The 27,976-nt window shown below is 38.8% G+C and overlaps 1 protein-coding gene across 6 annotated transcripts in view; it reads right to left on the reverse strand.

Annotated features, from left to right (window-relative positions):
• cadpsb (Ca2+-dependent activator protein for secretion b) overlaps positions 1 to 27,976 on the reverse strand; it is a 66,439-nt gene that overhangs the window by 30,331 nt on the left and 8,132 nt on the right. For all 6 annotated transcript variants that reach the window (XM_087840845.1, XM_006783102.3, XM_006783101.3 and 3 more), the window contains exons 2-6: positions 20,718 to 20,831; positions 19,208 to 19,540; positions 8,803 to 8,883; positions 8,301 to 8,534; positions 5,983 to 6,104 (exon numbers count right to left, since the gene is read on the reverse strand). In XM_087840845.1, the coding sequence (XP_087696971.1) occupies positions 5,983 to 6,104; positions 8,301 to 8,534; positions 8,803 to 8,883; positions 19,208 to 19,540; positions 20,718 to 20,831 (884 nt within the window). The remainder of the gene's footprint in view (positions 1 to 5,982; positions 6,105 to 8,300; positions 8,535 to 8,802; positions 8,884 to 19,207; positions 19,541 to 20,717; positions 20,832 to 27,976) is intronic.

Consider the following 27,976-nt stretch of genomic DNA (forward strand, 5'->3'; position numbering starts at 1 on the left):
CAAACTGCAACTGCAATATTTTTGGTACTGAAGATTTCTCGAGTCGATTTGTAGTCTGTTTATATTGTGAGAAGTATCAATTTATCAGTTGCAGCCGAGTGGTCCACGTGGAGAGCAAAACAGGAACTTCTAGCTGTCTTTAAAAAAACAAAACAAAACTTGTCCTCGTTCATATTTGTATTGTAAATAATTCATCCACGGGAGGGATTGGAGCCAAAGAGAGGCAGTAAACACTCTAGACAAGTTGTGAATCAATCTATAGTCCATCAAGACTTGTTCCAGCCAGACTGGAATAGTCTAGTCACAATGAAAGTTGCATACTTGAAACACAAAAAGAAAGAAAGAAAGAAAGAAAGAAAACACACTTTAATTTACTTCAGTATCTACTGGTATCAAAGGTGTCATTTAGTTATTACCATTTCTACCAGGACAGTAAGTAAACTGACTACATATTAGCCTTAGACACTGAAATCATGTGATTTCCAGCATTCTCCACGTTTCATGGGTGTGCAACATTTGCAAAATGTGCACAGCAGCCAGGCAAATAATTTCACACACACTTGCAGCCATCGCAGCCACACACTAACATGCCATTAGTGTAGTAGCTACTCACTGTAAGTGAAGACACAAAGTTCACCAAAGTAAACTGCAAAGGAATCACCAGACAAACATTTGTAACAACAAACCTAATTAGACCCTTAAATCACCCTCACCCAGCTGAACAAGGACATTTTAAAGAAGCAACAAAGGCAAAGGGGCTTCAGCAATCCAGAGCTTATAGGCAGCCATGAGCCAGCACCTCAGTGTGAGCAGTACAAGGATCAAAGCAGTTTCAAGGTATCTGCTGATACTTATACACATACTGGAAAATTATGTAAGTGTCTGACATCTGTTTTGTTAAATAAATTCATTGCTCCTGCTATTGTTTGCTAAGCTAAAATATGTGAGATAAAGGTGGCTGTACAGCAACTCATCTTCATTTAATAGAATAAAATAGAGCAGAATAGAATAGAATAGGATTTTATTAATCTCTTGGGGGAGTCCCCTCAGGGACATCTTTCCCAAAGCATAGCACTATATTTTCAGTTGTTTTATTGAGAAAATAATTTATTGCATTAAGAGAAAGTAGATGTTGTTTTGTATATGTTGTCATTTACAGCAAAGAAAGGCAAAAATGACTATTGACAGGTCCCAACTTTCCTAATTGACACTTAGGAAAGTTGGGAATCAGCCAAGAAAATATCCTAATACAAAGAGTGTTTTAAAACAGTAAGTATAGTTGAGGTTAACGCAACGCACTACATCTTAGTATATATATATATATATACAGGAGCCTCCGGACTAAGACCACCAGGTACCGGAACAGCTTCTTCCCCACAGCTGTCAGACTCCTGAACTCTGCCTCCTGACATCTGACCCACGTTAAACTCATGGACTGGACATACACACACCCACAACCACCTACACACACACAATGGACAACCGTACCCTCAAACACACAATAATAACATGGACTGAACCACCATTCACAATCACTAGCACTTTATATAGCCTCTGTAGAAATTATCCACATATCTCACTTATCTTAACTGCACTACTGTATAGTTCTGTGTAAATAATCATACGATAATTTTTTAATCCTACAACTGTTTATAACTTGCATAGTTCACATTTCTGTATAACTGTATATCTCAGATTTCTGTATAGTTTTTTTTATTTTCTTATTTTCATATTTATATCCTGTTCATAGCCTGTACATAGCTGTACATAGCTTGTACTCACTACAGCCTGTACATACTTATAGTTATAGAATATTCCTAACATACTTCATACCGTGTACATTATAACATACCATAATAGACCCATTTCTGTAATATACTCACATATCTATATTATTGCTAATATATATTGTAATATATCTATATCACTAAAGCACTTCTGGATGGATGCAAACTGCATTTCGTTGCCCTGTACCTGTGCATGTGCAATGACAATAAAGTTGAATTCTATTCTATTCTATTCTATTCTATATATCTATATATGTAGTTTCCCATGTAGGCTTAAAACTCATTACTATCTGCAAATATGTTCAATTTACTAGCAAAGCACCATTTATCAATAGACTATGTAAGATCTAGGTCTGAGACTGTGCTTAGGAAAAGGCCTCACTGGTCAGATACCCCTGGTACCAAACTGAGAAAGAAAGAAACAGGTTGAGGCAGGTTGGGGTAAATGAAAAGAGATATACATGTAAGTATGAATCTGTTTCTGAACTTCTAAGTAACTATATCCAACTAAAACTGGTTAGTGTTGTGCATATATGCCCTAGAAGCCTACAGATGGATGTCCGGGTGTTGGAGGATCTGAAATAGCAGGAAGCAGTCCAGAGCGGCAAAAGCAGCTTGAAGCGATGTGGGATTTTGCAGTGTTACTGTGAGGGTGTGTTTGGTACAGTATATGATGTGAGGAGTGAGAGTGAAGTCTTACAGCTTAGTTCTGAAATAGCTCAGAGCTTTTGCTTCATTAGATATCTGTCAGTGACTCAACATATTTGCCTTAGGCTATGGCACTAGGATACTTCACCTGTATGTATTGTTTAATATACTAATGTTTTGACACCATGTTTTGACAGGTAAGGTAATGTATGAGACTGTATATCTGATTCTGCAGAATTAGTTTTGAAATGTTTAGTTTAAACTGCCATTCATGAGTGTGGCAATGTTTACAAGAGTGCAAAAATATTAAAATAAGCTATCATTTAACAGCAAGCCATTAATATCAAACTGGAATCTCACCAGCTATGGTATGCACAAGCAAAAAGAATGACAAGAAACTAAGCAGTTTGTTGCAATCATAGGAGACATGTTATCTGTTATCTCTCATTGTCATCTATAGCTGCTAACGTGCCAAAGCTGCCTCATGAAGCTTTAGCAACACAACATGAATGCCACGCTCTAAGTTCTCACTCTGCAGCAAGACACGACAAACATGGTGTCAGTTTCCAGTCTAGAAAAGGATTTTTTCTTGTAAGAATTTCTAACATTCATAATTAATTGCCGCTTTATGTACACAAAGATGTTGCAGACACAGCATGTAGAGGAAGAGAAGAAGAGCTGCTGACCGACAGTTAGGAGTGACTGTGAGCTGTGTTGATTTCAGATGGAACCATTGTACCAGCATGAAGGTGACCTTGTGGCTTATTCTAAGGTCTATTAATGGACGTGCAAGCGCTACCCTCCTACAAAATATGATACAAGTATGTGTTTGCTCAAATGGGTCAAATGAAAAAAATCAGAGTTACAGAATTACGAGAGAATTAAATGAATGTCAAAAACATTTATCTGCTCATCCGAGTTAAATCAGAACCACAATAGTCAGTTTACTGTCAGTCTGAGCACATGGCTGCTGAACACATCCAATTATTGTATGCAAATATCCTGCAGCAGTCTGTACATTAACACATTTATCTCATACAGGTCTTTGCAAGGTTTTTTGTATATACTTGTTTGTACTGCATATAAGCAACTGCACACGGTTGTGTTTTAGTCACTACAATGATTTCTGGGAGGCTTACCCTAACCTAAAAGCGACTTTAATGTGTGGGTTCCTCACAATAGCTGTAAATATCTTTATGTCCCCACAACATATGGAATATACTGGAATACACACACACACACACACACACACACACACACACACACACACACACACACACACACACACACACACACATTACCCTTGCCTTGTTCTCCTCTAATCCGTCCCCTCATTCATGTCCTTCCGTCTCTCTTCATAAAATGGCTCTTAAATTAAGGAGATCAGAGGAAGACATTTGGGCCTTAAAATAGCTCAAATTTGCATGAATGTTTCATGGACATTTCTCTTGTATCTTGTACTGTGCAGTACTGGTTAATTAGAGGAAAAAGGGTAGATATATTTAGCAGCAGATATATTTTTCATCACCACCGTCATTGTTGTTAATCGAGTCTAATGAACTGGTAACAAGAAGGGAAGCAACGGAATGATTTAGGTTATGTACAAACTGTGGGGAATTTCACAGAAGGGAACTATGTTATGCCATTTTGTATTTAACATGCTATGGGATTTTTACAACCCTCAACCAGTCAAAAACGTTGGTTTCAGCTGTAGATTATAGCTTACTCCAGCAGCTTTAATAATAAAGATCTGTGCTGTCCCATGAGTCTAGAGATTTACTGTTAAGACAAATGTTCCTTAAACCCACTTGTATTAAAGGTGGAACATGCAGGAGGTTTTATATGTGTAGACTTCTACAAAAGCAACCCCCTCCTCCACCCAGACAAAATCATTACTAACGGGTCACTAGAAGTGTGTGGTCTCTGATACTTTCAGTTCCAATTTAAAATCAAAGAGAAACACAGCATTTCTGCTTTTACTTACTCTGGAAAAATGATGGGATACACAGCTGTGCTTATACACACCTTTGTCCCAACTATACATTATACATGATGATGCTAACATGAATCTATAGCATATATAGTACGCAGATTGAATTTAATATAAATCTAATAAACATAATAATATTATTTGAGTACATCAATAATATAATGAGCTAAAAAATGCCTTGTTGGGAAGCTACTGAACATCGCCCTGATCCATCAACAGAGTGCAGCTGGCAGGTCCACTCACTCCCGACTTCACTCACTCAGTCTGGCTTGAATGACACCACTTAAACAAACTACTGAATACAAAGAAAGATAATCAATAAAAATGAAGAGGAGGTTATTTCTCTGTTTCTTTTGTCTATTTGGGAGTGACAAAAGGAAAAGGCGAAAGAAGAGGAAAAGGAGAAAAAGGTAAGGCAATTCTGAATGGCGCAGATAATAACGAGTAGATAGATAATTTATAACATAGTGAGAATTTTTGCCTAGAGCTCCCACAGACTCTAGACTTGCTGCTGCCCATCAATCCCGATGATTGTCTTCAAAAACATAAGCGGTATGCATCGAAGCATAACGTGAATGCCAGGATACAGCGTTTCCCTGTTCCACTGTTTATTTTCTAAATGTGCAGTCCCCCTCCCCAAGCCAGTACAAGTGTACAGAGTCTGAAGAAGACTTCATCAAAATTGCAAGACAAGCCGGTCTATGTCTCTGCTCTGCATTCACACAAAGTCTAGTTATTGAGAATCTTTTTCACAGGGTTATGTAAAGGTTGTGTGTGCTTTAAAATGACTGCTATGAATAAAAAAATATCAAAAAATAGGTTTAAAAATATATCTCTTGTTCTCGCTATTGATGCTTGCACTTCTCATTCGCTTTCTATCTTCCTCAACTGCTGTTCACTTTCTCTCTCTCTATCTCACTGAACCAGGAACGAAAGCCTAAGTTTGAATGTTGCATTTCTAGATAATACCCCAACAACTGCTGCAAATCATATCATCATCATTAAGTTCAGGTATTTTCCATATATAGGTGTTTGAGATCTGAATTTTCTGCCCTGGTCCAAAAAAAGAAAAAAGGTTTCAAATAAGAAAATAAGCAAACTCATGTTTTGGTAAACTTCACAGTGCTTTTCCATTTCCTTTTAATGCAGTCATTTACATACAAAGTGCCTGTGAAAGAGAATGAGGAACACTAGAGAGAACACCAAGAAGCCACTGGGTTGTGGGAGAGTTTTACAGCATATGTTTAGAGTATTTTTCTCAGAGCCAATTAATTTCTCAAAGTGTGGTTCAGCATGGATCTTACATTACACTTCGTGTTAGCATTACATAGTTTTGATCGCAAAGCTCAATACCACAGATGGCTCATCTAAAGGAAACAACAAAAATCAATTATTAACACTTCATTAACATTCATCTTCCATTAAACCAGAGGTTTGTCTTCAGAGATTCCTCAGTAGGCATCTGTGCCTACGCTCTACTGAGTTACATTATTAAGGTATTTGTCATTCACATATATGCATGTGGAAAACCATGCAGGTGCATGCTACGGCTCTTACGTTGGCTTGGATGCCTCTGCCTGGTCAGTCTGGAGTTTCTCGCCTCCCTCCACCTCCATGGTGCAGTAAACAATCCTGTTTGGAGCCAGTGATTTCAAGCCCTGCACTTCCATGATCACCACCTGGGAAGCATAGACACCTCAGTGGAGGTTACTGATGTAAAGTGATTTATCTCTGAACGGAGTTTAAAAAGTCAGCATCTTATGAGCAGCTAGCAGTTCTAGGCAGTAATTTTTCGAAACAGTATGCCAGCCACAAAGACGATTTTAGCTTACGGCCAGTGCCCTCGTTGTACAAAAATGGAGATTGTAGTTGATTTTTTTCTTTTTTACTGGAACAGGCTGTAATAATTTCAGATTTCCTTCCAGTGAAGTATAACTCTCTATCATCGAAAGTGCTAGTAGGAATAATCTGTCACATCAGGTCTTATATTCACTCTTTAATAACTCTGAACACAATATAGAGATAACACTGCCAGAGGTAACTCTTAAATAGTAACCATGAATTTCAAATGGGAGAGCCAAAGGCAGAAATATGTGCTGGCAAGACAAGAGTTTACTTAGCAAAAGTATTTTTTAACTTTCCTGTATATTATGCTGTTTGTTATCTAGTCATCTTGCAGATTTTGCTTGGGGGTTTGGGGGTGGGGTGGGGTGGTGTGCTCAAAAAAATTAAAGGAACTCTTAGAAAATGCATCAGATCTCAATGAGAGAAATATCATGCTAGATATCTTTACTGATATGGACTGGATAACGTGTTGTGAAGAAAAGGATGCCACATGGTTTGATGAAAATGGAAATGATCAACAAGGGGTTGAATTTAAAAACACCCAATAACCAAAGCCAAAAATGCTGCAGCAGGCTAGTCCATTGTGCTCAAATTTCATTGCAGCATTGCAGCACCAACATGATAGTTTGCATGGCCTAACAACATTGCGGCATGCTCCTAAACAGCAGACGGTGTGCGGCTGGATCTGCTCCGGGATCTGGGATGTGCAATTCTGGAGGAGCTGGACTACCTGTGCAACCTCTACATGGCCCAAGTATCGCCTCATGCTGCCAGTTGTGACACTGGCCTTAATCAAATGCAAAACTAGGAAATAAACTGTAAGAAAACAAGAGGAGGGAAAATATAGTGTCCATCACTTTAATTAACACCAAAGCAGCTGAAACTGATTAACAACCCCCTCTGCTACTTAACTGATCAGATCAATATTCCAGAAATGTAATTGACTTGATGATGTACTCTGATATAATTTTTTTTTGAACGGTGCATGAAAATCTTTCTATGTACTCAACGCAGGGAATCAAGGGACTTGTTGTGTATCACAAGTGATTCCACCTTGAGTTTCTGAAGAGGTGAATTCTTTCAGCGATTGGAAATAAACTTGGTGCTTTACCAAAGACCTATCACAGTGCCACCTCACAAAAACACATACTTCTTTTGCTCCTGTGCAAATAATTTCAGACTTCAATCTCTAGAGTGGTGTGCCAAATTGTTTGTGAGCAAACAGAAAAAGCAGGGTCTTATTCTTCTGCACATTATGTACTTCCTGATTCCAAAATAGCACCGCATCATAAGAAGTGAGGTGCGATTGCTCCCTGTTCCATGGTAATAGCTCATCTCAGACAAGCCGATAACAAGATGACTCACATTTCCCGTTAAGGAGCAGGTAAAAGGGGGTTTTTGTGCGTATGTGTTTATGCCAGTCTGCTCTTCGCACGGCGTCTGTTCAGTCCCCTGAACAGGTCTGCTGTGTGTTTCTATACTTAGTCTCAAGTAGTTGATACAAGTTATTAATTAAAAGTTGTGTTGTAGACAGATGCAGTTTTGCATTTATATGACAGTTGGCTATATGTCAGATATCCATTTCACAATACCATCATCGAGGTGTCTGATTAGTCCTAGACTCATTCTGACATTCATAAATAGCTGGCTCGAAAAGGAAGAAGATACTCTCTGAAAGACACGTCCTTGTATCTAATTCAACAGGCTATTACCTGCTGTATTCTCATATTAGCACAATCAGACGTCACACTGACTTAATAACAAGTAAATTAAAGACTATTTAATGTCAGCTGCATCAGACACTTGTGTTCTCACATGCATCTCCGTAGGGTCTATCCCTAAACCTTTCTAAAAGTCTAGAACGGTTTAAGGATGCAGTGAATGTGTGGAAATAGTTTCTTTTCTGTAAATACTTCTTTTGAGTCCCTAAAACATTTGTACAGTACTCCATCTCAAAACCATCAAAACTTTGTAATGCTTGTGATTTTCACATATTGATCATCACACACTTATATCTAGTATCTAATTACCTCTAAAGTAAAGGACAGGACCACATCAGATTTGGACAGCGTGTTCTCATCCTCTTGGCCCATATCAATGATAGAGGTATTGTGTCCCCGCTTCAGCTTCTGGAGTTTAAACTCCCCGCCCTTAGACACAGGCATGCTCTCCAAGTTGGCCATCAGCTGATTCACTGAAGACTTGAGTTCCTCGATGAACATGGCCTCCATCTCTTTAGATACAAATTTGGGGAACTTTCCACCCTGTTGACAAAAATATAAAAAGGCTCAGAAGAGAACTACAAGTCGGGTAAAATAAAAATGATAAAAAATATCAAAGAAAGGTTCATTTACCTCAGTTTAATTAGTTTCCTATAGCAATGCTAATTATGTGTAAAGTAAATACAGTAACATTTGTAAATACGGCCCATACACTACTCTCTTCCACTACGATGTTTATAAAAGTTACACCATATTGGCAACATATTAACTATATAACAAAGCATGAATTCCCCCGCTGAGTCTGACTCACTCTGGCAATCTGGTCTGCCATCTGAAGACGACCATCCAGCTCTCGTCTGATCTGTGCAGCCTGCTCATCCAGGTTGTCCAGCTATTGGTAACCAGAGAAAAGCAAGTCAGTTGAATCCCACTAGGTACTGCAATGCTTTAAATGTGAAATATTATCATTATTATTACTGTTAATAATGACTTGTTTAGGTTGCATAGGAATATAGGTATTTAGCCAGTTTTGTTGGAATGTCATGGCAACTGACGAGGTGCACGTACGCTCATGAGGAACCAGACAGGACCTGCACGGCATATTGCTCTTATTGTATACAGCCAGATAACAGTTGGTGGTGGTAATACACAGAGAACTGTAGTAAACACAATGACAAATAGCACAATAAATTTGATATGTTTATCAGACCTCGAGGGCACATGGAAACAATCAACACTGATACAGCAGGAACACATATATTTCTCATTTCACACAGTCTTCCTCCATGTCACGCGCTGCCACATACATTTCCTACAATGTAATTTGGGCCACAACAGTTCAGTGAGATTAGAAGCAAGTAATGCCACCTTGAACTGCTGTGCCTTGGACAGAAAATATGAGCACGTTACAGAGATCTGGTAAGCTCCCCAAATTTTTATTTTTAATTTTATTATTAAACTTTCAGATTTTCACTTCAGGAACAACTGTTGCTGAGTCAAGTGACATGCTGGTCTTATGCTCCCTGTGGAGTCACATAAGGCGTTGCTTTCAATGACTCAATTTGAGTGAATGAACTGTGAGGCTGTAGACTTGGGACTCGGACTCAAGTCGCACTGGATTCGCAAACATAAGGACAGTCAACTTGACTTGGTGTTGCTAAAATACTGAAAAACACTCTATTGAATGTGGTTTTGTCTTTGAGCTCTGGCAAGCTGTCATAAATAATTAATGACATAACAAAGATGTGGGCAACATCGGCTCACGCACGCTTTCAGCTGCAGATGCTGGAAGCGGAACAAAGAAAACTCTAAATTTAGATAATTAAATTTAAGGTACTGGATAATTACTGAGAGGCCTTTTTTTTTTTTTAGCAAGTATCTAATTTATCACAAGAAACAGAATATAAATAAAGTAAAAGTTGTAAACAAAAAAGCTACTATTACTAAAAAATACTGCGACACTGGTGAAGCTGTTGTTTATTGTAAATGGTACATAGATTGGTTCTTATAAAGCACCTTTCTACTCTACCTGAGCAATTGAAGACCTTTATACAACATGCACATGCCTCATTCACATCCATTCAAGCCTAAGTGCTTTCTAACATTTACACACATTCACGCTCTGATGGATGCATCGGAGAGCAGCCAGTATCTTGCCCAAGGATATTTGGCATGCAGACTGGAGCAAGGGATCGGACCACCAACCTTCCGATTACTAGTTGAACTAGTTTATGGGAATACAGCATAACAACTGTGTGTGGGCGCTCATTTGGTTACAATTAGCTGTTCGGGGCAATTGTTTTTATTTTTATTTATTAATTTATTTTTTCCATTATGACACACATCCTTTGCTATTACTGCTCAGCCCACTCTCAGTACATCCAATGTTAATGACGCATCCATTTTCTTAAACACTGATCCAATTCAGGATCATAAAGAGGCAGGAGAGTATCTCAGTATTGCTCCCTGAACAGGTGACAAGTGTATCACAAGGCTAAAACAGAGATGCTAACATTAACACCTACGGCCAATTTCGAATCACCAGTTAACATAACAAGCATGCGGGAGGGGGACACCCACCCCGGCTGTCCACTGCATTAAAACTCCAGGAACGTCCTGCTATAAAGTGACAGCACTAACCACTGCACCACTGTGCCACCCTTAATAATGAATTACCAAAATCAGTAAGCTGCTGCTTTCTATTGTTCTAGAATCCCAAATTAAATACATGAGCTTGGGTCATTTGTTTAATTGAGTGCTTTCACTGTTATCGCAGGTTCATTCACATTATAGCTTTTGGTGTAGATGTGCCATGGTCAAGCTGCACATTTCAAACAGCTAATCTTAAATTGATGCCTCAGGAAAGGCTAAGCTGGGTGGGCCAAAAAAAATGACAACAACAGTGATAAAGAACAGCTCTGTCTTGAAATGAGACATCCAGAACATTTTTCGGTGCGCAGGATCAAAACGAGAGATAACGCAACTCATTTACAATATTTGAAAAGTGCCTCGGCAGGCCTGACATCTGTTCACCTAAAATTTGCCCCAGAGTAAAGATAAGCAGAGAAATCTGTGTCTTTCTTACATCAATAATGAATGAGAGTTTTATATTAGCTGACACAAGGATATAGTGGAAATGGCTGATGTCTTTTTCATGCACTGTGCTTCTGCATGTTTCACTCCTTCAGTTAGTCTCTCAGCCAAAATGTCTCATTCTTGTCAGATTTGATGTTGTGACTCACCAGTCAGCCCCGTTCCCACTATGAGGTCTGCAGCCTAATTGAGATGGGGTGTTTTTTGTAGCACAGTTGCACCTGGGGAGCCACAAACCTCTCCACCCAGCGGTGTGGTGTGCGTGAGTTTTACAGTGAAAAATAAAAATCAGCCCTGTCTCACCAAGGCGCTGTTAAACTGTAAAATTCTTGAGTTTTACATGAGCATTAAAACTGGTGAGAAAATGTGACGCTACAGTTTTCGTGGCACACACATACCGTATCAGTTTGTGTTGATAGCGGATTCAAGACAAACTAAATCTCTAGAAAATACTTTTGGCAAACTGAAGTAAAAATACTTCAGTTTGCCAAACGAATATACAGGACAAGAGACTGTCGATAAAAACATTGCAAAATTGTAGAAGAAACCTGTGATCTCTAATATTTCAATGCACAGCAGGAGCAGGAGCTGCGCTGTAATAATATAAGTTTTTTAAAATATTTTATATTTCTCTCTGTCTAAAAAATCATTCAGTTATTTGAAAATGTGGCAATGCTTTTTCCAACTATATGTCCCTTATTGGGTTAAGTGACTTTCAATATGACAAGCTTGAAAATAACATGAAATAGTGCCCCAACAGAAGCAGGTTACCATAAAATATGCAACGCATATAGCATGGTGTTCTTGAGAGGGGTAATGTATCACAGTCAATTTTTGATTTTATCACTAACAGCCACTTGGTCTCACCAGCTGAGCTCCCGATTCTATTTGTGATAACAGTGCTTTAAACTCCTCTGGTCTCCTGCTAATGGGATGCGTGCCAGACCTGACCTCTCTGTGCCTTATGGTATTTCACTCACTTATATTACATTAACAGGCCTTGTCTTTCAGGCTTTGCCATATTGATTCTTCGCCCCTTCCAGCAATCCTTTCTAAGAGAGAATGAGGTGAAGTCATGGTGCAGCCATTAGAAGCAGGGGAGGGGTGTAGTAAGTAACACACAGGATGGAAAAGACTGACACAGACACCCGTGGTCACGGTCTGTACATTGAAAAAAAGGCAATAAATTTTAGAAGCTTAGTCATGCAATTAATGGAATATTGTTTTCATTACTGAAATGTGTTATCAGTTTGTAATATATTCAGATGTGTGTTAAATGGTGAACTGTCAAGTGTGGTGTGCTACCAGTGTTGGCCACTGAACAGCCACCCTACTACATAACCCAGAGTTCCTGTTTAGTAGAGCACATAATCAGACTTTGCCACCAGCTGCAGCAGAATGTCTGCATTAGAAGCACAGCAGTACTCTGCCACGCCGAGACTCTTAAATGATGGAGAGCATCCTGTGGCAGGAAATATCATGAACCAGAGTATTTTTTTCATTGTCCAAGAGCAAAAAACCCCCCAAAACAGATTTATCCACAGCCACAGTTATGAATGATCCTATGTGCTTTCCTTTCCCTTCTTTCCCTGCTGCTGCTGGTCTTGTGCTGCCTGTCAAAATGCTCAGAGATCTGGGTACTGCTGGACTGCGGTGCAAGCGACATCTGATTCTTGCAATCCCAAAAGAACAGCCTGGAAATTCAGCAGCTCAGCCTGTCAGTGTCTGACGCTGCATTTTTATTGTATGTGTGCTATGTGCTTTCCCCCTCCTGCTAAATCCAGAGAATACAACGGACCTAAACCCATATGTCAAGGAAATATCTCTTCACAGGAAAATCTTTTATAAGTGAAATTGAACAAGGCATTAACACATATTTTGTTACAGATATGTGTAAATTGCAGTTCATCTGCAAAATTGCTAACATGGAAAGAGCACGTGAATCTAACGGATGCAATGTGAAGAGGGGGATGGGGTCGCATTTCTTCTGTTACTGCCATCTCTGCCCTGACAGCTTTGAAAAGGAAAGACAGTGCTTGCTGTGAAAGGGGAGGAGAGCTGATGGAACTAACAGCCACCACCTACTGAGGCCCACAGCACCCCAATCTTATCAAGCCTACAACTACTGAAAGGTCACTATTGTCAGTGGCTCTCAGGGACAATATAGGTGGACAGGTAATCTCATATAAATAAGACTGGCTAAAAGGTAAATTTCTGTCTATGTTACAGCACCATTGCAGCTAAATAAAGGTGACACTTCCTCAGTGTTAGCTAGACTGACAGCGGGTTAAAGGTGACAGAGCAGAAGCAGGCGGGTAGTTAACAGCTCAGCTGATAACACATTCCCAGGTGGATGCTGGGACACTAGCAGCAGCCTGTAAACATTGCCAGAGGCAGATTCTTATAAAGACCAAAGACAGGGCGGGCAGGGCTAGATCGGAGCTAGATGGGACCTGCAGGACTTGAAGCTGTCCTATATTTAGAACTGCTGCTGTGTGCATCGATGCGTTTGTGCTTTATGTGTGTTAATCTGCACGATGTGAGAAAAGGCTGTACTTATTTGAGCGCACCATCGTGCAAGGTACCCCAATTAGAAAATGTAATTGCAACTGCATTCTTTTTTCAAGAACATCCATCTCATTTCTGCACATCTTCAACACAGGGCTCCAAATGTGCCTTGTTCTTAAAACCTAGGGACACCTCAAAACAGGAAGTACGCATGAATTATATTCACCCTGAGTCCTAAAAAATGATTTGACTTATTAGAGGTAGACTTATATATACAAATACAAATTCACATCAATGGGCTCCTGCTTACAGCATTTAACAACACATAAGATATGTTACGTTACACTTATTATATGAGTGTTTAAGATTGTAACACTACTTTTCAGAAGCCTTGATAAGAGCCTTGAACTCGAAGCAATGCACAGACTGTAAAATCATTTTATGGAAGCTGTTTGACTTGTGGATTAATCTGTTTTCAAACCTGCCGCATGATCTTTTCAAACCAGGTCCAGCCTGTTAAACATTGTGATGGGCATAGCTTTTTTGATCTTTATAGCTGACCAATAATAACTCTATCAACAGAACAACACTTAATTGCAAGTTGGTGCTATGATGTAAGTGATTTTGATTACATCCATGCCTTGTTTGGCAGTGTACTCTATATGAAACAATGGTGGAAAATTTGGTGATAGGGCTTTTTGGCAAAAGCACCCTAGAGCTAGAGAGAACCCCATTAGAAGCAGGCAAAGCTGGTGCTCAAGCACTGCAACGCTGTAGCCAAAGTGTGCCGTGAAACAAGGGCAGTCTGTCTCAGAGATAAAGGCTTGTGTTGCCTGAGAAACTATCAGCAAGAGTAGGCGGGAAGGTCATCACTCAGACAAGGGAAGAACAAAAGCTGAGATCGGAGAGAGCTGAGCTACGGCAGATGGAGACCTTCAGAAAAAACTTCACTATCAGGGTTTCCTAATATGTTTTGCAACCTCCAGAGAATATGGGATGGAACGGTATGGTAGATCTTTGAATGCAAGAAGCTGAAGTAAACTGAGCTTGGATTCAATGCAATCTGTGGCTAGAAGACCAAAACAGGCTACAGAGCCACATCAATATCAAGGCTATTCTGTAAGATGGAAGTGTGAGAGAGGGCCCATCAACATGCAAAAGCCTCCCCAGTTAGTGAGTGTCTCTGGATAAAGAGAAACGACTCCACATGGGTTTCCAAGTACTGATTTCTGCTTATAGGTAAAGCTGGGATGCCCAAATGCATCAAAGCACAGAGGAAAAACAAGAAGATGTCACGACTCACTTGGTGTTCCCACAGAGTGTTGGCACCATGTCTTAAGGACTGGACTTTTACAACTGAAATATTACAAGCTAGGACTATAAAATAGTCTATTAGTACACTTTTCAGGAAAAGAGGTTGTTATTTTGCTGAATGGAGATTCGGAAAACATGGAAATAGTTTGTTTTATAGTTTTCCCATATAATAAATATTGTCTATATTCCATCCATATATCAAGCTTCACAATTCATTTCAGCATCACTGCTTTTTCAGCTAAGAGGTGGCTTGCCAGGCATAGCAAATGCTTTCATCCTCTCCCAGTCTTGTGTGGAGTGAAGAGGCTCCATTACGCCATTATATCAGCTACAGGCTAAACCAGGAAGAGCTCAGGCCTCATTTCCCAACTAACAGTTGCTGACATAACAAATTTAAGGGAAAAAGGAGGGCTCTCCTTTTAAAACCTGTCAAAGGCAAACTGATTGGAATATCATCTTTCGCTCTGGGTGGGTGTCTACAGGCCATGATTTGCAATTCTTCAGGGGGGAAAGTTTCATTTTGTTTGTGCTTTTCTTCTTATTCCCAGGCTTAGGTAATTTAATCAGTCGCTCGAGATTAGAGAATCATTTCGCTAAGTGAGAGCCCATTGATGTGAATAAATATCAGTGATTAAAACAACTCAGAATGAGAATCTGCGAGCAGTGGTAGCATTAGTCGTGCCGAAATGATTTGTCAGCTAATTACTTCAGTTCCTTCAGCAACTAGGTTCCCACCTAGCTCTACAAGAGAGTAAGAACTTTACCGAGCAGTTGTTGACCTGAAAGCGTGCATAATGCCATTCCTTCACTGCTCACTTCTCCTGAGGTGAGTGCAAGAGAAGTGAGTATCATGCCATTAACAAAAATGCATCAGCCGCTAGCAATGGATACAAAATGTCCTGTTGTTAGCAGCAAGAGCAAACATAAATGCTTATGGGTTGGTTTGATTTTTTTTGTTTGCTTGTTTCTGTGTTTTAAATTGTGTTGTAGTTTACACTATCAGCTACTTATCGTAGGGACCAAAGCTAAAGAATGTACTGCCGAGGACAGAGACAGAAATCTATAAAAAAGTAAATTCAATTCATCAGTTTAAGTCTGCATTTTATTTTCACCGCTATGTTGCCAGACGGTTCTTTCTGATGGATAACTGATTGTAAAAAGCACCAGACTCTTTTTTACAAAAGCTATAATTTTACCTTGCAGAACATAAGAGCTGCCGGACTGCTGCTTTAAAGCAGTGTGTTTGTTTCTGGATTCGTGTTACTTCCATCAGTTTAACTAATACCTTAAAAAAATTCAGTCACACAATCCAACTAATAGCAATAAAAGCAGGCATCAACTCTTGAGCTAATAAAAAGAAAGAAAAAAAAACTGCCAAAAGCTGTATTGGCCACTTAAAGTGGGTTTTCTCTGATTTAGGCTTCTGCAGGCAATCCTTGTAGAGCCTACATTACAATGTAACCTACATAATTGGCTGAACTTGTTACCAGCTTTCATGCGTGTGTTGTTTTATGGGTTAGTTACCTTGTTGATTTGCCACATATAAAAGAAGGTGGTGACAAGGTGACAATTACATTTCAAGAGAGGCGCACATCAGATTATGGTGTAAGTTACGCCATAGGGTTTAAGAGGGGGTTATAACATCCCTGTAGAATTAACATCCAAGTATAAATCTGCATGCTAGGTGCCCATGTTAAACTTCACAACAACACATAGCAATTTTTGTCTATAAAGCTAACCATAAGAGTCACAACAACTGTATATTGGCTACAAAAGGAATTCAAATTTTGTAAAGGCCTAATCTTTGCTAACAGTAGCTGTCTTCTTGGCTTTACCTCAGCTAATTTGAGTCATGAAATTTGGACCAAATTTATCCTTGTTTGTAGTCCTAATGGCTTTTGGAACATTTTTATTGCAATTGTTTGACCAAAAATACAGACAGCTGTCAAAAAAGTCTGTGCTCCAATTTTGATTAGTGAAATTTGAGTATTTTATTTGCTACCGAATGCTAATTGGTAGGTGCCTGGTTCTATTGTTTACAGTCTACTGATGAAACTTAAGTTTCAGCAAGTTAGCTAATAACTTTGCACTCCATCAATCATACAAATAAGGTCACACAAAAAGCGATCCCATATGGAATCCAATAAGTTTCATTATATAATTTTTCAAGGGATCTTTTTTCTATTTTCACTCTTGTATGCTTTTCATACAAGTTTCACACAAGACAGATACAAACTTTATAAGATTTATATATAAATATAATATAATATATATATATCTTTTCCATATGGGATTGTAACAGCAGTAAAAAGCTCTTCTGTCGCAGGTTAACCAATGCTCACAAAACTCTCAACACTTATACATGAAAAGCTTTCCTAGACATTTTAAAACTGGTTTCTCACATTACTATTTTACTCAAGAAAAACCCAACACAACCATATTTTTCTGTAAACGCTATCATATGAAGAATTACAAGTGGACACAGACTTCAACATAGATTAGACTAATTATGACTTTTCAGTGTAGACACCAAGCACATTTTTAAGTTATTTGGTCATGCTTGGTGTCACTGCAGATAAATAAATGTGCAGCCATTAGTCAGTAGACCATGCTCAGCAGCTGGCCGTACACGTCTAATCAGTCTGTTAGTCATTTCCAAGGGCTGCTCTTACTTTAGCACGAGACAGAAATAGACCAGTGTTTCCTTTGACTAGTTGAATGCAAGTGCAAAAAATATAAATCCCCAGTGATAACAGCTAAAAAATGATGGCCTCTGAATCCCAGCCAATCCATGAAAACCTTTCATCAAATCCCAGCAGCCCTGAGCCATGCAGACTGGATTGCTGCATTTCCTTTTAGTGCGGATTTTATCATGTAGTAAAGGGCAGTATGCAGCAGCTGGTTGCTTACTGAGAGATGCTCCAAGGCACCAATAGTACAGTCAAATACATTTATTACAGTGGCAAAAGAAATGAAACAAGATGCCAAGAACACCTGGAAAAACAGTTACAGTGAAAACAGATATAAAAACAAACGCTCTTATTCAGATTGTTTCACTCACGAGGAGACACATAAATGACCAACTTACCTGCAACTGCAATGCAAGGGTGTAGAAATACAATTATGCACCATGTGTATTTGTACATTTGTACTGGTGAATTGTTAATTCTTGATCTGCATTGTTCAAGCTAGGTTCTGTTTGAAGAAATTGCATGTTTTGCATGCAAATTTGTGACCCTATACCATCAGCCCTGCTGCCAGAGTATAAAAAAATAGGTTAAGCATCTTTAAAGGCTTGGGAGGAAAAACACACTGAATATGAGCACCATAGCAATGTATTGCTCATAAGCAATACACACATGCATGCAGAACACAGCCTATATAGTTAGTTTCCATCTGAGACATTTCAATAATACTAAACTAATTTAATTAGCTTACTAGCATCTCATGCCATCTGCTTGTATTTTAGCAGCTGCTGAAGGTAGAATGACACCTGATCCAAAGTAGCTAAGTGCTTTAAAAACTAAACTGCCTCCCATAAGATGTGTTCATTAGAACTAAATGAAATAATTTAGTGACCAGATACAAACATTTCAGAGGTTTCCTCCAAATCCTGCCAAATCGCAAAGAAAGGCAACATTAGCAGTGCTTTTAGCTTTCTCTTAGTGAGCAGTAACGACAGCAAGGGAAGGAGAGTTATGTCTGACACAAGCACCCAAGTGTCCACTTTTATCCACCAGCAATCACAATATATCTCCACTACAATGGAGCATTGCTTGTCTGGTATCAAGGGATATATGTCAAGGAGACTAATTTGCTTTTATAATATCCCCATTTAACACTAGCGCTAACAGTTCCATATGGGACAAATATTTATAACTCTAAATGCACCTACAGTCATAAATGTGCCACTGTTATTATTAATAATCTATGAACAAATTATCCGGTTCACACCCTGCAAAAAAGCAACTAGCCTGTGGTATTATAAGGATAAAAGATTTGTGTGTTGTTGTTGTGTTCTAACCACAGCACAGACAGGACAACCGAGAAGTTATAGTTGCAAAAGGGGAAAAAAAAAAGGTGAAGAAATAAACTTGCAGCGTTAAAATAAACACAAAGGAGGGATCTAATAAACCACAGTAACAGTTTGCACTGTGCATAATGTTAAACAGTTAGTCTAATTAAGGAATTAGAAATCAGTGGACCATGCTCAGAGGTTGGCATGTCCCAACTTGGGACAGAATTTGCATGTATTTGAGTCAAGGAGGAAAGCCATGTGTCACACAGGTGTGATGCCTTACCTGGCAGGCTTGATAAAGCAGCTGGTGCTCAAACTTTTTGATGCCGAGGATATTCTGAAACATCTCGTACAGTTGGTCCTTGCTGAGGATCAGCTCGGAAGCCGCGCTGGCAGTCATGCGTTGCTGCGCCTTCCGCGGATCCTCATCGCCACGGTAGATGGTGTCAAACTTGGCCATCCAGGAGCTGAGCACCGTCTCTTTGCTCAGACCGTCGATCTCCGGAAGGCTGCGCACGCGCTTCTCGATGTGCCTCTTGAACACTTCCCTGAAATCGTTGGCTGAGAAGCCACCACTCTGGACCATCTTTGCCACACGGTCACTCTTAAGAAATACCTACATTGTGAAAGACCAGTGTCAATAATATGAAATGCATTTTAAAAAAAATGTTATTATTTTAAAATGATGATCAGTAATTATATGGCAGCTCTGCTGTCACTCTCGGCTTCAAACAGCAAATATCTGTCTTCAACAGCAAAACAAAACCATTAAACTGAATAATAACTTTGGAGTGAAAAATCAGAGCATGTATGCATTTGCTGTGACTCAAGACAGGCATTCTGTGTGCAGCTAATGACAGCCTAACAGGGAGACATCCAGACAAGGCAATATTGTCACTGTGAAGCAATTATCAAAGATGACTGCTTTGTTATTTTGACAGTCAAATTTTGTTCTTAGCGTTCATTATGACTCAAAGCAATGACTACTGTGCTGAAACACCAGAGTGCAGCGGTAAATTACTCGTGACATTTTATTTCTGAAATTCATATGTCCTTATTTTATTTACCTTAAATTTTTCTATGACACCAATGATGGCTGAATGACTATATAAAACATCTTGTACCCTACATATGAGTGCAAGAGGGATGCACAGTGTCAGGTTTTCAATGGTTAATTCTGAACACTTGTTGTGTATTTCACATTAATATTAAATATCCCAAAATAAATGAGATTCCTGTTCAGCTGTCACGCCTGTGTCAGTTATCTCCTAATTAACTTCTGCAAAAAGAGTAATTGTGTGTGCGCTTCCTGAAGGTTCCAGTCTCACATTAACGCTTTTTATAATGGCTTGTTTTTCCATCACTAATTTAACATATCCCCCTATATGTAATTCCTTTTGTCCTGTAAGCATTGTAGTAATGACTTTTTCATCTGCAGATTGAATAGTGAGCTTGGAAAAGATGGCTGTGTCAACCACATGCTCTGACTCATAATCTGTGCAGTGAAAAGCTTCAGCCACCATTTTACCACTCAGAATTCAGGCATTTTGACATGGAACAGCAAGAGCGCTGTGCAGTGCTTTTCTGACTTTTTAGATTCAAAGCTTAGAGAGAATAATGCGGAATATCCTGCACACACAACAAAAAGCGCTTTTCTTTACAAGAGTGAAAATGTGAACATTTAGAATCATACGAAATGCAGCATATTTGGAAGCATTAAGCGCCTGAGTTTGAATGAAAAGGTTATTACTGTGATTGTGCTGCTATGGCTACGTAGGGTGGGTTGTTGGTACCTCAGAGTAACTCTGCACAGCGTTGATGAATGCCTCATCAGCCACAATTTGTGTGTCTCCATTGAGGAAGGCCTGGAAGCGATCCTTGGTCTGCTGAAGCTGCTGCTTGGTAATCTGTGGAAGCAAGGACAAACAAAGATTGTGTCATGAGAAAAAAACGTTTAAACCAAATAATAAAGCCAGTTTTTCATTGTTTACCTCGGTCAGATTCACACAAATCACGGAACAAGCATCGAGCATGCTTCTCACCATTTTCACCAAATATCTCCTCTTATTCAAATTCATTTCATTTAACTCTCATTCTGTGACTCATTCTTTCAGTCGTAGCCCAGAGAATATAAGTGCAAGTGGATTTATGATGTTACACTGAGTGTTTGCTAGCTCTAGCTTTGCATCTACATCCTAAACCCACATTACCTCTAGTGCCTCTGAACAGCAGCCAATCACACTCCTTTTTTACCATCACTTATAGATGAAATGCGTTGCCTAATGGCTTCCCCACTTGAAACCTAAACAGTGGAAATCTGCCAAACTAAATAAATCACACACAGCTAAAAAGGTGTGCAATGGTTGCATATTAAACCCCTACAAAACTACTGACTATATTTGTCTCAGCAATCTCTCGAATTTTGCTGATTAGCAGCTAGCAAAGCATGCTAAATTGCAAAACTACAGTCAATATAAAATTGTTTAACATCATCATGTTGACCTATGTAGCATTACAGAATGGCTCACTATAGATTATAAACTTGTTATAACATGTTATAACATCAATTAAATAAAATTATTCTGAGCTAAAGTACATGACATGGCGTGCTTGTTATCTCTAACTTCCTGAGATACATCTGTGCACATGAGTAAGATTTTCTCCATCACTTCCTTTTGTTCCAGTTTCGATCTTCATTACAGTCTTGATGTCCATGTATTGATTTCACACATGGTTACTGACTCAGTAATCTAAAGGTCAAGACTGACAGTCTCCCTCTGATAAGTGCCTTCAATCTTCCAGTTCAACCTGTTATTATACGGGACCTGCTGGTAATGTGTGTGTCTGCCTGCGTTCAGCAGCACATTGCAAGTGACAGACTTTGGTGTAGGAGTGAGGTGGAAAAGCACCACATATCGTGTGCCTGTGAGGCAATTTCAACACCATCTGTGTGTCCATCATATTACCCCAACCCCGTTTGATAGTGCTCAGAAAGTAATAGCCTCTAAGAATTCACTATTAGAGCCAAGTGCCAGAGTTAGAAAGCTTTAACGTATTCAGGTCAAAATACAAACACCCAGCCAGTCGATACTATCACCAGAAGTTAAAAATGAGATGACCTGTCCAGTAAAAATAATATGGACTGAAACAGGAGGTATCACAAATCATTTCACCAAGACATCTCTTTTACTTTAGGCGATTGTTGTGGTACAGAGGATCTCAGGACGATACATCCACTTAACGTCCAAACAAGTTCCACTTACAACATAAAACGGCACATCTACATCGGGGATCGATACTGCCCCTCTGCTTCAGGTTTCAGATTAATTCATGTTTCCCACAGCTAGATGTGAGATTAAAGAAAAATCTTGGCAATTCCTGCTGTGTTTTAATAAACCATGGCGTTTAAGGAACATCCTAAGGCAAGAAATGTTAATATTAACACGAGTATGCAAACCGCTCTGGCCTATGGGGATACACGGGAGCTGGGGTTGACACACTTGTCCATAGTCAGATATTATCTGTATCTGAAAGTGAGGTTGAGGATAAAAACATCTGTTTTCACTTTGTAACACTGTCCTTTGTATCATACATGTATAATAAACTGAGTTACTTTAATTTTGAAGATTTAATTCCCTGTATATTTCCTCCCAATAACACATTTCTTATACATTTCAGAAATACCTGCAGAGAAGTCAGTGTCCTGGTTGGCTTTTTTGTGTAGAGTTTGAATTTTCTTCCTGTATCTGGTATAAATCCATATCGGGTTTATACCAGGTTTATACCGGTTATAGCTTCCTCCCACTGTCCAAAGACATGCACGTTAAGTTCCCTGGTGATTCTAAACTGGTTCTAGTTTTCTTTTTATCTGTGTTGGTCTTGTGATAGACTAGTAACCTGTCTAGGTTGTACCCTACCTCTCCTCCTATTACAGGTAGCCTAGAAGCACAATTAAGAACGTGAATGGATGGATGGAAATTACCTAAGCAGCTTTCTGTGTAATAAAAGTCTAAACAGGAGTGTGGCTCTTCAGACTGAAGTCGCATGCTCAGTAATGATGTACAATTCTTTTTTCAAAAACAGGCAAAGAAAGCAATGTGAATAATATGTCAAACAGAGAGGAAAATGCGTCCTGAGAGATGCTTTTTACTGCTGAGCTTTCAAAAGAGGCAAAAAACAAAGATGAATCAGGCAGACTGAAATGTTTTAGCAAAGCTAACACTTGTAATACTAGCTCTGAGGTCATTCATAGTGTAGCTTGCATAAATACAGCCAAGCACTGATATATACTCTTTATACTGCAGACTTCGTGCACAACACAAAGTCTGTGTTGTGTAGACCAGAACAGATTTGTGACCATTATGACTGGATATTAACGAGCATTTGTAATTACAGCTGAAACAATTAGTCAAGGTATCAACTGGCAGAAAATGAATCAGGCAGCTCTTTCAATAATTAATCTGTTCTTTCAGTAATTAAAATGAAATACAGAAAACCTCACTGTTTCTGTCCTCAATAACATGATATGAATGTGAGATATTTCTTTTCAAATATAACATTTAAAAAGGTACCGCAGTAAAAATGACAAAAAGATGGGATATTGTGATTAGAACAGTGGGAGAGCACATTTGTGTTTTACCTGAAGATTTTACCTTGAAAGGTCAAAGCTAATAGTTCTTCCACTGACAGTTTCTTCGGGCTGATCTGAGATCATGTGACAACATAATAAGCTACTAACTCCATTCAAGTTTGCATATGTGGGGAGAAAGCTGAAGCACAGCTTGACTACTGGAAGTATTTGGAGTTTTTTGTGCTTTCATTTATTCCCTCATTGGAGAACCGTGCTGTGTTAATGGATGAAAGAAAATGCCTGCATTTTCATCAGTATTGCCAGACTCCCAAGACATACTTTGCTGCTTTGGTCATATTGATTCTTCTCTGTGGCTCTTATCAAGATTGCAGTGTTACCCAGTGATTCATTCGCTGGCAATGAAGTGGACATTGGTATTAATCACTGTTCACATATCAATAGAGGAGCCATGCACATGTACAGTAGCTTCATTGCAGTTTAAACTGAGAGTAAATTTTTCACTTCGGCCATGTGGATGATATTTAGGTTGCATAAAACTTGAATAAATTCAGTATTTTAACTTTGTATGACCAAAAGCAGATTTACGTCACAAGATATGGCACTGGCCACGATGAAGGATTAGCTCTGATAATTTCCCTAATTCCCTGCTAAGTTTTCTAGGGAATATTCTTTGTTACTGTTTGCTAGAAAGTCTGTCTACTTTAACTTTGCATAATTTCAGTTTGTATCTAAACGCCCACTGAGTCTCTAACAGAGATTCGTGGTACTAAGTTACCTCAGGCGCATGTCTTGTAAAACATCAGTGACCTTTAGTCCTTCTTCAGTGAGCTTATGGAGTAATTTTCTGTTCTTCTGTTGGTATGTTTCTATTTTGCCACAGTCTGAGTCAGGTCTCTGCATTTGCTATGAAATAACTCTTTGTTTTTGTTATTTGGAATTAGGACATTACTTTTTCATTTTCACACTGTTTTGGTTTTGTACATCATGATGGGGTCAAAGCCTTTACAAGGAAAATGGTAAAAATGTGCTCTGATTTACTGCATCAGAAATACAGTATATCAAATAATGCAAGGGTTGTGCTATACTAATGATCTTGAAAGTCAATATTCAGTATGGCTTACTTTATTCTTCAACACAGCCTGAACCCTCTTAGAGAAGCTTTCTTGTCATTCTTTTAACGAGTCCTTATGAATAGTTCTCCCGGTCATTCAAAGCTCTTTTTTGTGGAATTTGGCTGCCCTTTGCTCTCTGTCAAGATGATTCCACACCGGTTCAATAATGTTGAGGCTCTGCGGAGGGCGATCCTTGACTGGTTGTGATCCATTGTTTCTGTTGCTGTTGATGTTTTTTATCCAGCTATGCTTGTATTGCAATGCCATTGTGTTTGTTGCTAATCAGATGCTTCCCCAATGGTATTACATGATGGACCAAATTCTGAGGGTGCCTTTCTGTGTTCGTAAATTTACTTTTGACTTCTCTCAGAGCTTTATGCTTGTTTTAGCAGATTTATGCTGGATGCTGTTCCTAACGCAGTCCCCAAGGGATTTTGAGTCAGCGTAAACCACTACACTATGGAACCACACTTTTCTGTATTTATATTTTTGACCAGATCCAGATCTGCAGAACCACTGACTGAAAGTCATGACAGAGCCTCCACCGTGTTTTAAGGATGACTGTAGACAGTCACTGTTATACCTCCTCTGAATGTGTTAATAATGATTTAAGCCAAAAAACTGGATTCATCAGTCCATCAGCCCCGTTGCCACTGATTTCCAGTCCAGTCCATTTTTTTTCATAGTTTCCCTTCCTGTGGCTATCAAGAACAGCCATCCTTCCACTGAGACCATTTCTGATGAGGCTCCAGTGAACAGTAGATGTCTCAACTAAAGACCCAGATGCATTTCTCAGGTCCTATGTCAGGTCTTTGCTGGATTTTCCTTTCTTTTGTTGAAAGACACGACTTTTAGAAAGTGTGCCTCTGCTGTACATAACTTTTTCATCTTTTGTCTACCAGTTTTCCATTTTCCTTAAACTTTTAAGGATACTGTGCATGATGCTGGGATACGACAATTTTTCAGCTAATCACTCTTTGGGATTGACCTTGTTGTTGTAAAACTATTGAACTGTGTTATCTTTGGCATATTCCATAGATTCAACTCAAGAAATCAGAGCAAATTATATGTTTTTGTGCTAAGTTGTTGTATTTCAGTTGTCTGTTATACGTAGACACAATACTGGTTCTTCCTTTGAGTTTGGTACTTTTTTTTATGTTTGAATAATTCATAGCTCAGAGTGAAATGGCTTATCAAACAAACAAAAGTTCTCTAAAACTGATAAATAAATAAGAGAAAAAGCTGTCAAAAGGATCTTCAGAAAATCTGGAAAAATCTTGCTCAAAACCACTTTCAAAAATTGCAATAAAAACAGATTAAAAACCAGCCTTTTCTGTTTTTGATTCTTCATGTACATTGGTTTTATCTTAAAAACTGTGGTCAACATGCATTCTAATCAAGACATTTTACATTTAGAAAACTGAACATCTAATAGTAGCAAATGACCTCAATTGTAGTTGCCATTTTTGCATGATATTTAAAATTGAAAAGAAAATGTACATGTACTACTCTAAGTGTATGAGGTCCAATCTTAAACCATCAGACAAAGGGAGGTATAAATTAAGTTTCTAATGTTTTATAAATATGTGCAAAACTAAAACAATGGACATTGTTGAGATTAAATGTTGTATCAGAGATCCTGAATGTAATCTGAAGTAGAGTAAGTTGGATAACACCTCTGATTCACAGTAAATTTCCAGTACATAGCGGTTATGATTGGATTCATATAGATATTTGTATCTCTTTGACTGAATCAACATGTCATCAGCTTGTGATGTATACTGTATCCACTGTCTGCAGTGGAGTAATTAGCTAATTGAATGTGGTGCACTGTACTGTAGCTTGTGTAGTTTAGCACGATAAGGACTTTGCTTTGCTGACTCACACTTGAGCTCCTTAAAGTTATATAATGTTAGGGGAGGGGGAAGTTAAATCAGGCTGCTTTCCCAAATTAAATGGCAGCAAAATAAATGAACAGTTTTCTGTGTTGGGCAGAAGTAAAACAGCTGTGTAATCGATTCATTAAAACAAGATAAAATATTTAAAAAGAAAACACACAATTACACATCTGTATATCAATAGAGATCAAAAAAAAAATTTAAACCTTACATTTGTGAAATCTAATGTAAAAATTGGAGAAAGGGTGTTATATAAACTCAGTTCTATTGTTTGCCGCTGTTTGCCCTGTCTCAATGCTTGGTTTTTAGCAAATATGTTATCAGCGGCTGCTATCACCAGACAAGGTTATTCATGTTGTAGATGACACCACCAGCCCACATCTGAGTAAACAAGGGTACAGGAACAAGTACTGCATGACAGCTGCACAAAATCTACCAACAGCAGGCTTCATCAAACACAAAACACCAACACTGCGTAGCGACTATGGTCACAAAACTACAATTATACAAAGACACATCCACAAGCTATTATCCTGGAACCAGACATGCACTCGTAGATTTGTTCTGAAGTCACATGCACACACAGCATTGTGTGAGTAAATACCACTCCGCTGGGTTAGCAAACAGCCAGGTGCAGACTCCACAGACAGAGCCTGACACACAGCAAACAGGGATAAAACAAGAGGCCCCGGTTCTGTATAACCAGCCTTCACGGTGTTGTCATATTCGGGAGCTGTGGAGCTGCTGATATATTCAGAAAAACACTGTGTTCACAACCAGCAAAGCCCCTTCCAGTAAGTGTCATCCATTACCGCACACCACCATCTCACAGGCAGCAGTCTGTTCTGCTGGTTCTTCATTTTGCTCATTCGCTTGATGAAAATAATCGCTTAGCAGAAGCGAACATAAAACCACATGAATATGAACACTCATAAATTAAGAACACCAAAATCAAATTCTCTTTGACAGATTTTGATGTAATTCATCTGTTGACCTGTAATTAAATGCACATGTGTTGTACTCCTCGATCACTTTAGAAATGTGTGGTAATGTATGTACGAAATATGATAAACAAGAGCCACAGATTCTGTTGAATTTTGGGGAAACGAATGACGGAGGCCTGAACTAAATCATTAGTTAAATTGGAAACTGGAAGAAAGTGACTTTTGAGCAGGCTCCCAGAACTTAAAATACACAAACACAAATATGTTAACACAAATAGGCGATTAAGCAAAGATTTGATATTGTTTTTTCTTTGTTTTTGTCACGGTCCTGGGTCGGTGACCCAGTGTTTTGAGTTTCTTGTGTCTCTGAGTTTTTGTATTATGATCTTAGTTCTCTTTGTTGCCCCAGTTTATTCTTTATGTCTTAGTTTGGCTTTCTTGTATTCTCTTTAGTTTTCTGAGTATTTAGTTAGCCGCTGTTATTGTTCTCTGTGTTTCTTAGTTGCT

This window comes from Neolamprologus brichardi, chromosome 5, assembly GCF_056152115.1.
Source record: "Neolamprologus brichardi isolate AB-2024 chromosome 5, ASM5615211v1, whole genome shotgun sequence".
Lineage (NCBI taxonomy): Eukaryota > Metazoa > Chordata > Actinopteri > Cichliformes > Cichlidae > Neolamprologus > Neolamprologus brichardi.